Consider the following 14,163-nt stretch of genomic DNA (forward strand, 5'->3'; position numbering starts at 1 on the left):
GAAAGACAGAGGCCCTCACTGTAAGCATATTTTCTTCTGAGATCTTCTTTCAAAGGGATTTTTGTAAATTAAATCATATTTTTAAAATTCCATGAGAATGTATTATTTAATGAAACAATATGTTTAAATTATGAGTTAAAATTATTATTTTAAAGGCAAATTACCTCTGATGTGTCTGCTTCAAAAGCTTGGATTTCTACCTAGATGATTTCCAGGTCTCTAACTGATTTTTAAGATTCATCTTAAATCAGGATTTATCTAAAGAAAAAGTAATTAGAAGATTTTAAAATGTAACTATTTTGGCATTTTATTTGTTCAATATGGCTATATTCACCATATTCATAATAGCATTTTTGATAAGACAACAAAGATCAAATATGAATAACTTATTCCCAGTGTGTATGTATGCATGTGGGATTATGGGTATATATATAAATAATCATATATAAACATGGATCTATAAGTAAAGTCTTCAGACATATTGGTCTTAAGCAGAATTGCACAATTGCTCATGCTAAGTAATAAGATTATATACTTCCAATGTAGAAGCCCTATAACCTGGTTGAAGAAATAATGTGATAAATCATGCTTTTCTGAGTACAAAGGAGATATTAGAGGGATATGTGTATAAAATGGAGGTTCTATTGGTCTTAAGACTCTCTTACGCTACAGAATTTACACCTGTTTTACACCTTAGAGCAGAAACCCTGCAACTGCAAACAACAGAATTATATGAAATATAAAATGCCATTAAAGGAAAAAAATAGGAACAATATCCACACTTCCTTCTAAGTTCCAACTGTGACACTTTTGAAAATACAATCTAATTTTTTGTGTAGACAAATGTAAGCTGTCTAACTTTATGTATGTTATCTGCCTAACTTTATGCCATATATTAGATGTTGACTACAAGAGGTGCAACAGTTCTGATTATCATAGAAAAATAGCACCACCACTTACTAAAGTTGTTTCTTTAGAGAATTTAGCTGTTAAACATTAGCCAAACCATGAGTTTGTTGCTTGGTGTATTGAAACAAATAGCTGATTCCTTGTTGGTTAAGAACACAGAGCCTGAAGCCAGATTTCTGGAATCAAATCCTAGCTTTATCATTTCCTCATGTGGCATTCTGATTTCTCACGTATAAAAGAGGCATAAAAATGGCATCTTTCTCAAATGATCACTCTGAAGATTAAATGAATTAATACACACAAAGTGCTTAGAACAGTACTTGGCAAACAGTAAACTCTGCATGTTCTGGTGATTATTACTATTTTCAGTAAGTACTTTTTAACTGAACACAGACACATTGTAAATCATTTTCCAGTGAGTATTTAACTTGCATGCACTATAGGAAAAAAGAGAAATAAATGACGGTCATCAAATAGAGATACGTAATACTCCCTTATAACAGATTTTAGATGAAAATATGCTTAATCTTTGCCAACAGTGTTTCATCAGCAACAGAACAGCCACATAATCAGGTTTAACCAGGCAAAATGAAATTATCTAAACCTGATGCTCTTGCAGTATTTGGGGAAAAAAAATTTCAGATTTAATAAATAAGACTTTTCAGTTTTAAGTACTTTTGCTCAGAAATTCAGAGTCCTTTACAAATATTCTAAGTAACCTCTGACATATTCATTGAAACAAGAGGCATTCACTGTTTCTATTTTTTAAATATATATTATTAAAACTATGTAGCAAGCGGAGACTCCAGAAGATTTAGAAGCACAAAAATATCTGTCATTCAAATAGTTTCATTTAAGAATTACTAAGATTTGTGTCTTAAAAATGGAAAATCTGTTAAAAAGAAATAAATCTAACTACTACGAAAATAGTACTTTTGACCTAACAAAAATAAACATTGCAGAACAAGGCATGACAATGGACAGAACTCAGAAGTAAAGAGGAAAGAGACCCTAATTCTGTTCTGGCTCTTTCACTAACCAAATGTGACCTTCTGCATGTCTCCAAAGTTAGGACTTGCATAAGTGAAATGAAGGAGCTGGTCCAGAGAATAGAATGTAGGGGTTAAAGAATCCTTAAGGGAAACTCTTCTAACCATGAAGTTCTTTCTGTAGGCTTCAAAGGTGGAAAATGGACTGTGTCCTAAGGTGCTGAGTCACCCAGAGGTATTTCTAATAGTTAAAAAGTTATTCTGTAGCCACATTTTGGGAGTCTTTCTGTATATCTATGCTCCTCAGCTTCTCAAATAGTCTGTAATTCTAAATGTGGAATACAATGGTGTCCCACAAAAGCAAAATTTCTAAATAATGAAAGGGAATTTTAGCTGAAAACCGAAGAGTGCTATTCTATGATCCATTTTGTTTACCATCATTAAGCCCCATCAAGAATGGCAAGAGGGAGGGTGCCTGGGTGGCTCAGTGGATTAAGCCACTGCCCTCAGCTCAGGTCATGATCTCAGGGTCCTGGGATCAAGCCCCACATCTGCCTCAGCATCCCTGCTGAGCAGAGAGCCTGCTTCCCCCTCTCTCTCTGCCTGACTCTCTGCCTATTTGTGATCTCTCTCTTTGTCAAATAAATAAATAAAATCTTTAAAAAATAAAAAGAAAAAGAATGGCAAGAGGGGGTCAAAGAAATTTAGACTGTTTCCTGTATCTTCAACTTGACCAAGTCCTCTAGCAAGTGGTAGTTCTCTTACTGAGAACCAGTTCTGCCCTCAACACTTCAAAGGAGTCCATAACAGCTAGACTTCTCCTATGGCACCATAGGAAGTTCAGGTCAGGAACAACCTTCTATCCTGAGAAGAAAGAAGTAGATATGGTTGAATTAAATCCATGACCTCCAGCTCCACAGAATATCACTATGCCTGTTGTGTTGTGAAGAACATGCCAACTTGGGAGAAATGGTGTTACCAAGCTGTGATGAGACAAGAAAAGAAATTGAGAGTAGAAGTTGAGAATTTTTGTTCATAGATATTGTGGTACATGATTGGTGGATACCTTGAGTGTAGATGACTTTGAGGGCTGTTGAGTTCTCTTGGTGAGCTACATGTTATACAAGCCGCACACTAGCTACATGTAGTAAGACCATAGATAGGTCTTTCATGTACTGAGAAATTAGACAACCCCCCACATCAGATAATTTGAGAACATACCTGATGGGGCTCAATGACAGGCTTGTAGGTTTTGAGTTGAATCTTTTCATCTCCCTCCATGTCCTTCAAGTCCTGGACTCCCCACACTCATCCATTTACCATGAATGAACTCATAATTTACATTGTTTTGTCCTCAACTTCCTTAAACTAAAAATCCAGTTTTCTAACTATTTATAACATTCATTTTTAATAAAAGTTAAGCATGATTAAAAATGGATGTTTCATGGGACTTTTTAATGTGGAGGCTGACTCTTAAGTTTGTGTTAACATGATACAAAATAGCAAACTGCTTCAGGGAATAATATAAATCTGTGAATTTAAGTTAGAGTGTTATAGGCAGAGAAAATAAGATTAAAATCAACCTCAGAGGAAATTTGGCAATAAGGACATTCTCTTCCCCTAGATCATCATGGTCCAGTGGAAAGAGCATTGAATTAGATGTTGGGAGTCCTGGGGTCCTGTATTAGCTCCACTACTGACTAGTTCTGTGACTTTGATGAAGTCTCCAAAAGTTGTATACCAAAATTTCCTCCCCTGTGAAAACAGTGGCTTGAATGAGTAAATTTCTAAAGTCTGTGACAACTTTAAAATTTCATACTTCTAAAAAAACTATTTCACTTAACATAGTTTCCTGAAGGAGGAAAATTTTTCCCAGCTGTGCATTTACTACCAAAAGACAGACTGACATCCCTGTACTCCTTCAAGTAGTTCTTTTTTTTTTTTTAAAGACTTTATTTATTTCTTTGACAGAGAGAGATCACAAGTAGGCAGAGAGGCAGGCAGAGAGAGAGGGGGAAGCAGGCTCCCTGCTGAGCAGAGAGCCCGATACGGGGCTCGATCCCAGGACGCTGGGATCATAACCTGAGCCGAAGGCAGAGGCTTAATCCACTGAGCCACCCAGGTGCCCCCAAGTAGTTTTTTATTACAAATTTAGCAATATCCATCTCTTAGAGGTTGAAATCACACACCAAATGAGACATTGACCCTGATTCCAAAAAACATGCCTTTGTTATGGACACATGAGCTCCAATTTGCAGATATATCTGGGGTTGAGGAGTAATTCACAGGGGCCTAATCATGAAAGAATGGGTTCCATAAAATACCAGTATCTATAAGGTACTGTTTATTGAATTGTTGTTTGTCTCACAAGACCTTTCTCAGGGGGATCTTCAAATGCCTAACAATCCAAAATAAAGCCATCTGTCCTCCCTTAACTCATAAAGCCTACAGCATTAACCCAGGTCCTAAATAGAGTTAGGAATTAACTGAGCCCCCAGGAACACTTGAGAATGAATAACCAAGCCAGAGTTGATTCCACAGGTATTCCATTTATTGCTTATGGCCCCAAATCATGTTTTAAGCTTCTCTGCACTCCTAAGATGATAGACCCGATGCCTGCCAAAGAAGCTGTCTCCTGTGTGGGGGCAGGAATTAGTTCAGAATTATCAGTAATTTCCATAATGTCTTTCATTTTCAAAATAAATGGAGGGGAGTGTTGATGCAAATGAAGACAAATTCAGAAAAAAAATGGAAAAATATGGAAATTACAGAGTAAAATGTAAAATGCCTAATCATAAATCATTACTCAAAAGAATAGAAAATCCATACCCAAGCAATATGAAAACTAAGGCAGCATACTTTAACAAAGAAAGTATGATAATGAGATAATGGAATGTATAGATGCAGATATCATAAGCATCATATTTATGATTTATTATTGAATCTATCAAAAAGCTGAAGAATAGGGAAAGACAACATCATAGAACACTTTGAAATGAAATATTCAGCCCTCATTTTCTAAAATATAGTTGCAATTAAAATTTAGTATATACATTAAAAAGCATATAAGTACAGTATGAAGAATTTTCTGATCTGAATTTCAACTTGAAAAGAACATTTTTATTCTAAGTTTTCCAGAAAAGATACGAACGAATGGAAGTTCTTTCATAAACAAAGCAGCAATAGCATGTGATTTATCTCGGGGCTGCCCCCAGCAAAGGCATGCTGTATCAGGTCCAGAGATGTACATACCAGAAGATAGTAAAACAGTGCCTGCTGAAGTTGAGGGGATGAAGGGGAATGGAGTCAATGAAGAGAGTCCTGGAGTGAGCTAGTCATTCCTTGGCCCAGTATGCCTTGAGGATTTGTTCTTAGTGACCACAGTCCATTAGGTAAATGCTGTCATAGATACCAGTGTTCTTTCTTCCCTAACAGAAAGCAACATAAGGACTTTGAGCCAATATCTTATACCGTTAATTGTCAAGATCTCCTCCTTTTCCTCCATAGCTGCCTCAGAACTTCCAGTGTTTTCCTGTAGTAATTGGCCTCTTCTCAACTACCAAACTGAAGTCCAGGGATCCACCATACTGGTTCTCTACCTGAAAAGAGAGACTCTCTATACTATTTGAACCACTGGGATCTTGAGTAGCTTTAGGACGCATTTTCTCAGCACTCCTCTGCTGGTGGGTGTTCTTTCTTTCCCTGCAGAAATCAAAGATATCCACCTATGAGAAGATGTGGGCTTTTATGAGCAGCAGGCAACAGACTGCCCTGGTTAAAAATAGTGATGAAGGAATCCAGCGAGTACTCACCACTGACTACGCCCTGCTGATGGAGTCCACCAGCATTGAGTATGTGACACAGAGAAACTGCAACCTCACTCAGATTGGGGGCCTCATTGACTCCAAAGGTTACGGAGTGGGAACACCTATCGGTAAGAGAGGCAAGACGTGAGCCAAGACTGAGATGGGCAATGTCAATTATGAAGGATAGAAGGGAGTAAACTCAGAGATATCTACTCCACATTCTGAGAAGTTCTACAATACCTATGGTGGACTAATCAATAAGGGAAACATCCATATAGGTCAGAGGCATCTTTTGAAATGACAATTCCCAGATATTTAACTTAATGAGCTTTCAACCCACTGTTTCTTTCAAGCTCTACCATTACATACTGGTTGAGTGTATCAACTTTATTATTTTACTCTCAAAAAAATATCTTTAAAAGAATATCTTCCTGACTAATCCTCTTAACATTATTGTCTTCAGTAACTATACATGCCTATCTAGTTATTCTATCTTAAATTATATTGGAATATATCAAAATTAATTGTGCATATAGATGCTGAAAGTTGAAAGGTTAGAATTCTAGATCAATAAAAGAAGAAAGATGAAGATTGAGTTATAATTATTTGGCAATATGTAGATACAATCAAGGATAACTATCTAAAACCTCCAAATATTGCTATTTCTGTATTTCGTGCTACTGTTTTCCCTAGGGATATCATTGCCTTGCAGGCATATAGACCCATATAACAAGGTTTTCTTGCATTCTTAACACATAGAACTGTGTTCTATATTTAAGGGACAATTATGAGCTCTCTCTCTATAGAAAAACTGTATCATATAAGATTTGAGTTTGGATAAGTGACTCAATCTCACAAAACAAACTGAGGGTTGATGGGGGGAGGGGGGGTTGGGAGGGGGGTGGGATTATGGACACTGGGGAGGGTATGTGCTATGGTGAGTGCTGTGAAGTGTGTAAACCTGGTGATTCACAGACCTGTACCCCTGGGGATAAAAATATATGTTTATAAAAAATAAAATTAAAAAAAAAAAAGATTTGGGTTTGGTGGTAATCTGTTTCTCTCAAGTGAATGATTAGTAATTTTGTGGTAAGATTTCCAAAGAAGAGAAATCAGGGGTCACCTTAGACCACTGGATAGTCTAATAAGCTGATATCTTGGTTACAATCAAGTCATATTATTAAGGATCCAAGATAGATTAGTTTTGCTTATTTATATTATTATTTTTGTTGTTTGAAGCAGATTGTCCAGTTCAACCCTCAACATTAAACAGAGATCACAAACACAAATGCTTATAGAGGCTAAGGAGACACCATAACTGAATATACTTGCTTGCTTGAGAAACCCATAGGGAATGGTAGCAACTATGGAAACTTAGAGACTTATGTGGTCATTCAAAGGGAGCAGTTGTCTTTCAGGCTAGTCAGTTGCATATGTGGGAATTTGACTATAAGTTTGTTAAATGTTCCATTTTTCATTTAAAAAAATCAGATTTTAGGTGGACTGTCCAAAATGTTAGAACATTTAGTCCCAAATTCATTAAAAAAAAAGACTACATATCTTATATTCAAATTTTGATCAATATTAATTTAATTAACCAGATAAAGATCAACTTTCTTTACCTTTTATTATGAATACACAACCAATTTGATTCCTTGCTGTCTAGCTGTTGTTAGAAATATATACTATGGAGAAATAAACTTTATTATTATTATTATTACTATTGTTATCAAGAATGAATTCTAAAGAAATCTGAAAAATGATTGAATTGGGGAACCTATAACTACTTTCTTGTCACTTTATTTTCAGTAACTTTCTCTGATGAAAATACCAATATTGCCAGTTAAGTGTACATGTATATATATATTTTTTTCCCAATTGGTAAACTCTCCTTTGATTAAGTGAACATGTTTTGCAGGAGGCTCAGTGCGATTGTTAGACACTAATTAAAAGAATGCTATGACTCTTTTTGTAAAACAATCTACTGTCTCCCTAACCAACCTCTCTCACCTCATTTTCCATAATAGGCACAAGGAGCATAAGACAGATGCTATTTTTTTTTTTATATCCAACAACTGCTGATTTTAGTTAAATGGACCAAAAGTCAGACAAAAGTACTAGGAGTGGGTTGCTTTTACCTGACTCTTCAAAATCAAGACCCTAAGATTGATTTTGTTATATTCTACATCTTCTCAGAGGAGCAACTGTGGTTCCCTAATAGAACTATGTTTAGATTAAATTATAGAGTTGAAAACTGCACTTTCCTCATTTTATCTTCCACCTCATAAGCCCACCTTGATCACCTTCAACACTACTCCTTGTTCACCAAATTTCCTATCCAGTAACGATGAGAGAAAATAGCATTGTGTATCATTCCTTCTGAGAATATTTGTACTTTACTATACTTTTAATGAACATTTCTTCTAATGAATGAATATAACACTGAAGTTAAAGTTTGAGAGTAGGGAGAATGGAAAGGAAGCAAGGGGCTTCTTTCTGCAACAGTCCTAAATTAATGCATCAATTTGAAAATGACTTTGCCCTCATGTAAATGAAGCTCAACGAGTATCACAGCATTGTATATTATATGATATAGAGATTTGAGTGTTCCAATGCAGTCTACTTTTTTCCAGCCTCATCCATACTCTGACATACAAAGTTCCAAAGTTGAAGAGCTCTTCCCCTCCCTAGATGAAAAGAAATACACTCCAGGAATTTTTCATACTGGTTATAAACCTGTCAGGCTTTTAAACCAAAAACAATGAAGGAATAATTGGAACAGATGGCAGACCTCAGAGAGAATACATCCATTGGGAATACAGCTGTTGGATAAATTTGTGAGATGTTTCTTCTATGATGAATTGACTCTTTAAGAAAGCTCAGTTGCTATTCAGGAAGATCTGTGTGTATACATATATATTTTTTCAAGTGACTTGTAATAAATTACTTCTGATGTCACTCAGTCCACTTAAGCAACAACAACAAGACTGAAGCTAACATATATTCAGATACAAAAAAATTCTCCACACAATTCTGATCTTGCCCTCCCTAACTTCCCGAAGGAGCTAAACTCTTTCCCGTGGTCAAAGATTGGCAAAGTCGGCTCAGTCACAACACAAAATAGAGAACTTTGCTTCTCTGAGACTCTCAGGACAGAAGCTCTGGAAATGTGCCTCCTAAGGGATTTAAAAATAAAACTTCAGGAGAATGAGAGCAGTTACAGCTTAAACAGGTTACCAAGAGGTTGGAAATTACCTTCCTTAGAGAACAACTTTAAATGGAGATCCAATCCCCGTCTGTCTGAAATGTTTTAGATATTGTGCAGCCTGAAGGCAGAAAGAGAGCGTCAGTCAACATTTATTGAGTGCCCACTGTGTATACTGCTACGATTACAGCCGCAACCGCCACCATAAGAATCATTCTTAATGCTCTTCAAAGCATTTTCTTGTACATTAAAGCAAAGCTCTCCTGGTTCACTTAATTGCTCACATGCTATGGGTATGTTAATGATGCTAATTTTGACACTAACCATTATTCTGGGGGTGTTTAAGCAAACAGCCAATATCTTTTAATTTGGCTTACAAGAGTAATTTTCTCACCAAAAAAATCTATTCTTCTAATTGACAAGCCACAATCTAACCCCAAAACATTTTGCCCTTCTTTTAAATTTGATTTTGAGTACTAACAATCACTTTAGGAAATTTTGGGAAGGAAGAAAGAAAAATGACACATGCAACAATGTTAACCTTCTGCTTTTCTGACATAAAGCATACCACAGAACATAAGGTTTGTGTATGTGGAGACTGAAGGCAGGAAGAGGGCCAGGCTGTGTGGTAGAGCAAGCAGCTTTCAGGGAAATAACACTAGGTGAGAAGTGAGAGGAAATGAGTTAAGTCCTTGCCAGTAACTAATACTTTTGCTCATACTTTCACATTCTAAATTTCTTCAAGGCTAAAAATACATGGACTGGTCTATAGATTTTTAAGATTTCTTTTGGTTCTAAGATGACCATTTTTCTATTTTCTGTTTGATTTTCGCATTTTTTAATTTCTACCAAGAAGAACTATTTAAAGTTTCCAACGGAAAGAGTGAGGGTATACTACCTTTCTACTGAGTAGAATAAATACCAACAAAAATTCTTAGCATCTAATGAGAAATTGAGTAAATACATCTTACCATCTTTTAAAATCTTCTTTTGCATTAACTGGCATCAGAAGCCAGTACTGGGCAAGCTATGGCTACAGTACTATCTAACCGTAACATAATTAAAAGTTCAGTGACATTACTAGAAGATTGAACCCAAAAGATATCAGTGAAGTCTTTGCAAATTTTCCAAACCTTGTGGAATTTTTAGAACCTTTGAAGTATTTCAAACCTAATCTTAATAGTATGTCACTAAGTATATTAGTCAGTATGGACTAATTACTATAACCAACATCTGCTATGTTCAAGTGGCTTACACCATAAATGTTTGTTTGTTGACCTTGCCATGGTCCAGTGTGCACTGAAAGAGAGACTGCTTCATGCAGTTATCCTGGTACCCATAACTCCTTCCAGTTGGTGGTTCCACTATCCCTAGTGACTTGAAGTCTTATCCTTCCTACTGCATATTTGGGGAAATGGAGTGAGAAAGTAGAGGACGATGTTGGGAAAATGTGAGATAGGACTGGAACTGGGAAATGTCTAGCTGCTGCCCTAGGAAGAAGATAAGATGGCACTGGTGACTGTCTAGCCAGGCTGTCACAATGTTAGACAACTGAGAAAAAATGGAATCTGAACAGTGAAATCCACCAACATGGGAAAAGATTTATGGGAAGCTCACTAGAAGCAGGGGGCTGTCACAGAATTCCCAGCTCATCTTTTCCTTGTTTAAAAGGAACCGACAGTCTGAGCAAGAGTTAATCTCAGCATGTCAGCTATCCACTTTCCAATTGCTTAGAGCTTCAAAATACACAATTCAACCTCTACGCCCTTTGACAGTCAGTGTGTGGATTGGGGTTTCCCAACAGCCATAAAGTTGTTACCTTTAAGACAATAATCTCTCTTGACATCGTCAAAATTTTGGTGACCGATATCCAAATGACCTTCCTTACAGGCTCTCCTTACCGGGATAAAATCACTATTGCTATTCTTCAGTTACAAGAAGAGGGCAAGCTGCATATGATGAAAGAGAAGTGGTGGCGGGGGAATGGCTGCCCCGAGGAGGACAACAAAGAGGCCAGTGCTCTGGGAGTAGAAAATATTGGGGGCATCTTCATTGTTCTGGCTGCTGGACTGGTCCTTTCTGTATTTGTAGCCATTGGGGAATTCATATACAAATCACGGAAGAACAATGATATTGAACAGGTGAGTCATCACTTTCTAAGACTAGGTAGTTTTAGTTTGCATTATCTGTCTTAAATTTGGGGGTTTAAAGATGCCTGCCCTTTTTGGTAACAGTCTATTGAATTAGATGCCCAGAAGAGCCATTTCTGAGTTAGAGCAAAGAGCTACTGAATCCCTGCCAGGTGCTCCTGGCATTGTAGCCCCATCATTTATTAATGAGAAGAAGGAAGCGCCTTATATACTAAATCCAATTAGCACTATTTGGAATGGCAGTGCAGAAATTCCAAACTCAGTTAATTTCTCGGACAGTTATTTGCTCTTAAGAGAGAAAACCTAGATAAAGCAAGCATGAAATAAATCCGAAATTGGAAAAGTTATAAAAAGATCTTTGAGAGAAATGTTACCATTTAACATTTCTTTAAGTCTAGATGCTGAGCACATGTACTAATGCAAAGCAATTTACATAAAGATATAAATGTAGTATTTTGTAACTGAGCATTTACCTCTCTCGAAATATGATTTGTAAAAGGATAATTCACCAGTTTTGGGGGGCCCAGGAATATGTTAAATTATACAGAGTGACAACAAAACATATTAGAGACTTTATTTTTCCAAATCGTATTTAGGATTATAGTTGATTTCAGTAGTTGATCATTTTTGCCTGTCACTTCTATTTTTGATAGAAATCATACCAGGAACTTACACCATCCTGAATAAGACGACTGTATTAAAGAGAATTCCTTCATAAGCATACTAGAATAAACAAAGTACAAAGCTCATGCCAATTGTGGTGCATTAGGCCACCCATTCAATTTAATGTTACTGTTAAAATTTTGAGGCTATAAACAATTATTAATAGGGCTAGTTTAATGCGCAGTTGTCACTGTCCTGAAATTAATAATTTTTAATAATGGGGTTCCACATTTTCACTTTGTACTGGACCCCACAAATTATGTAGCCAGTTCTGATTAATAATCCCATACCAGTCCCACCTCCTTTAAGTGGAAACTCTCCTTACAGTCCCAAAGCTGGGAGGGATTGATTATAACCTGGTTTTACCATGAAAATTTTCCAACAATTACAAGTCAGTTGTGAGAACATTAAGCACCCCTTTTGTTAGAGAAAACTATCTTTGCTTAAGGGGGAAAATGGACTGTTCTGCTTTGTTTTAACTTTCAATTTACTCTTGAGGTGTCTTGTTTTATGCAACTAATTTGAAAAATAAAAGCTTGTATATGTTATGCTTTAATGTGCTTCTCATAATTGCCAGCTTCGTTTTATTTAAATTTTCATTTAAACATTCATTTTTGCTTCTGATTTATTCATTTTTTTCTATATTTTTCTCATTTCTTTTGCATGCAAGGCTTTTTGTTTCTTTTATGGACTGCAGTGTAAGCAAACCCATCCAACCAACTCTACTTCTGGAACCACTTTATCTACGGATTTAGAATGTGGCAAATTAATTCGAGAGGAGAGAGGGATTCGGACACAGTCCTCAGTTCATACTGTGTAATCAGTTAAAGGAAAAAAAGTATGCCCAGTAGAGATTGTTTCTGCTAATTGGTGTTGTTGATGATATCTGTATCTACTAAGCATAAATAGCTATAATTCCCTATCCCTTTAAGATAGCAAAACTCATGTACTCTAGACATTGAATTCAATGCACTGAGAACAGATGTGCATTCTGTGTTGAAATTGAGGTGTATTAGGGGTAAATAAATTCCCAAGATATGTGTATTTTCCAGAATCTGCTATACCATCAAGACAATGGTTATCTTAGTTCTATATTCATGCATTAAAAATTAGCAAGTCTTTCCTCATGAAAAAGTAGATCTAGACTTCCAACAGTGCAAAGCATAAAAACAAAATGCAAATATTGTGGAATTGTTTTCATCTTTGTGGACTTTTTTTCTCCTCTTTCCCTCTCCCTGTCCCTTATGTTCTGTAGATCCACATGTTCAAACTACCCAAGCCCTATCTTTTTGTAGTAATTCCGTAGCAATGTTGATGTTCAACTCAAATTGATTCCACTATTTAAAGTGTATTATTTACATAAAGACTCAAAGATGTCTTGGATTTTAAAAATTGAAAAACGTGATCCAGAAAATGAAAAATAAACTTGAAACCTCTGGCGTCACAGAAGATCCTTAGCTAAATTGAACATCACTCAGGAAGGCATAACACAGTCAAGAATGATCCCTGAGTAGAAATTCATTATCATTATCCTGTAACATTTACTTGACAATCCTCTGTAGGTTCAGATCATAGTATGCTTGGAGTCTCTAAAGAACTGTGATTTTTTTTTTCATGTTACAGATCATTTCTCGCAAGCTCCAAAGAAGATCCTAAACTAGGAACTAATGCATAACATCTTCTATTTTCCACTTACTCACTCTCACTCTGCATTGACAAACATCTTTTCACAAGATGTTATTTATTCCCTTCCTACTCATCCAGAATAGAGTGGTTGTCCTCATAGAAATCTTTTCTGAGCGTTACCACTTTCACACTCACTTCTCTGGACCCTTAGTCATTATCAATTCATTCCAAGTGTATTGGGGAGAAGGGCAAGGAGGAGAAAATAAATAGGGGAAAGAATTTCCACACACATTACAGATCTCTGGAGATTTATTTTACACCTGCATTCAAAATGTTGTAAATAATTCCCACTCCGTCTCAGCTTGGTGACATAGAAAACCAACTGCATACTTAATTTGTTCTTATGAAGGATATCTGCTGTCCCTCTGAGCTTCTTTTCCTCTTCGCCATGAGTAGGGGAAATGAAGATGTCTTTCGTCTCCCCTCAATATGGAATAAGTTGGTCTTTGTTCTCTTTAATGGGATTACCTTTTAACATATGAATTTAGCCCCCAAAACATATTTCTCAGAAGTAAAGATAAGCCATCTGTGCAGTCATGTAGCATTTTGCCTTCTCTTTGCTTAGCTTTAAGTGGGTTTCACATTTTGAACCACAGGTCTCCCCAGTCAATGTTATAATTCTCCAGTACAACATGTTTAGGAAAGTTGACTCCCGCCCTGATTGTTTCTCAGTCTTGCTTTCTTCTTTAAATAAATGAACTTTTAAGATAATATCTATAAATTACACCAACATTTATTTACTATTATTGAAGCAA

General features: G+C 36.2%; 1 protein-coding gene across 3 annotated transcripts in view; it reads left to right on the plus strand.

Moving 5' to 3' along the window:
• GRIK1 (glutamate ionotropic receptor kainate type subunit 1) overlaps positions 1 to 14,163 on the plus strand; it is a 395,219-nt gene that overhangs the window by 366,529 nt on the left and 14,527 nt on the right. For 2 of the 3 annotated variants that reach the window (XM_047721195.1, XM_047721204.1), the window contains 2 exons: positions 5,607 to 5,832; positions 10,800 to 11,050. In XM_047721195.1, coding sequence (XP_047577151.1) covers positions 5,607 to 5,832; positions 10,800 to 11,050 — 477 coding nt within the window. Of the gene's footprint in view, positions 1 to 5,606; positions 5,833 to 10,799; positions 11,051 to 12,392; positions 12,543 to 14,163 lie in introns of those variants that run through there. The other variant, XM_047721214.1, reaches the window with a different exon arrangement.

The sequence above is a fragment of the Lutra lutra genome, chromosome 1, assembly GCF_902655055.1.
Source record: "Lutra lutra chromosome 1, mLutLut1.2, whole genome shotgun sequence".
NCBI classification, from domain to species: Eukaryota; Metazoa; Chordata; class Mammalia; order Carnivora; family Mustelidae; genus Lutra; species Lutra lutra.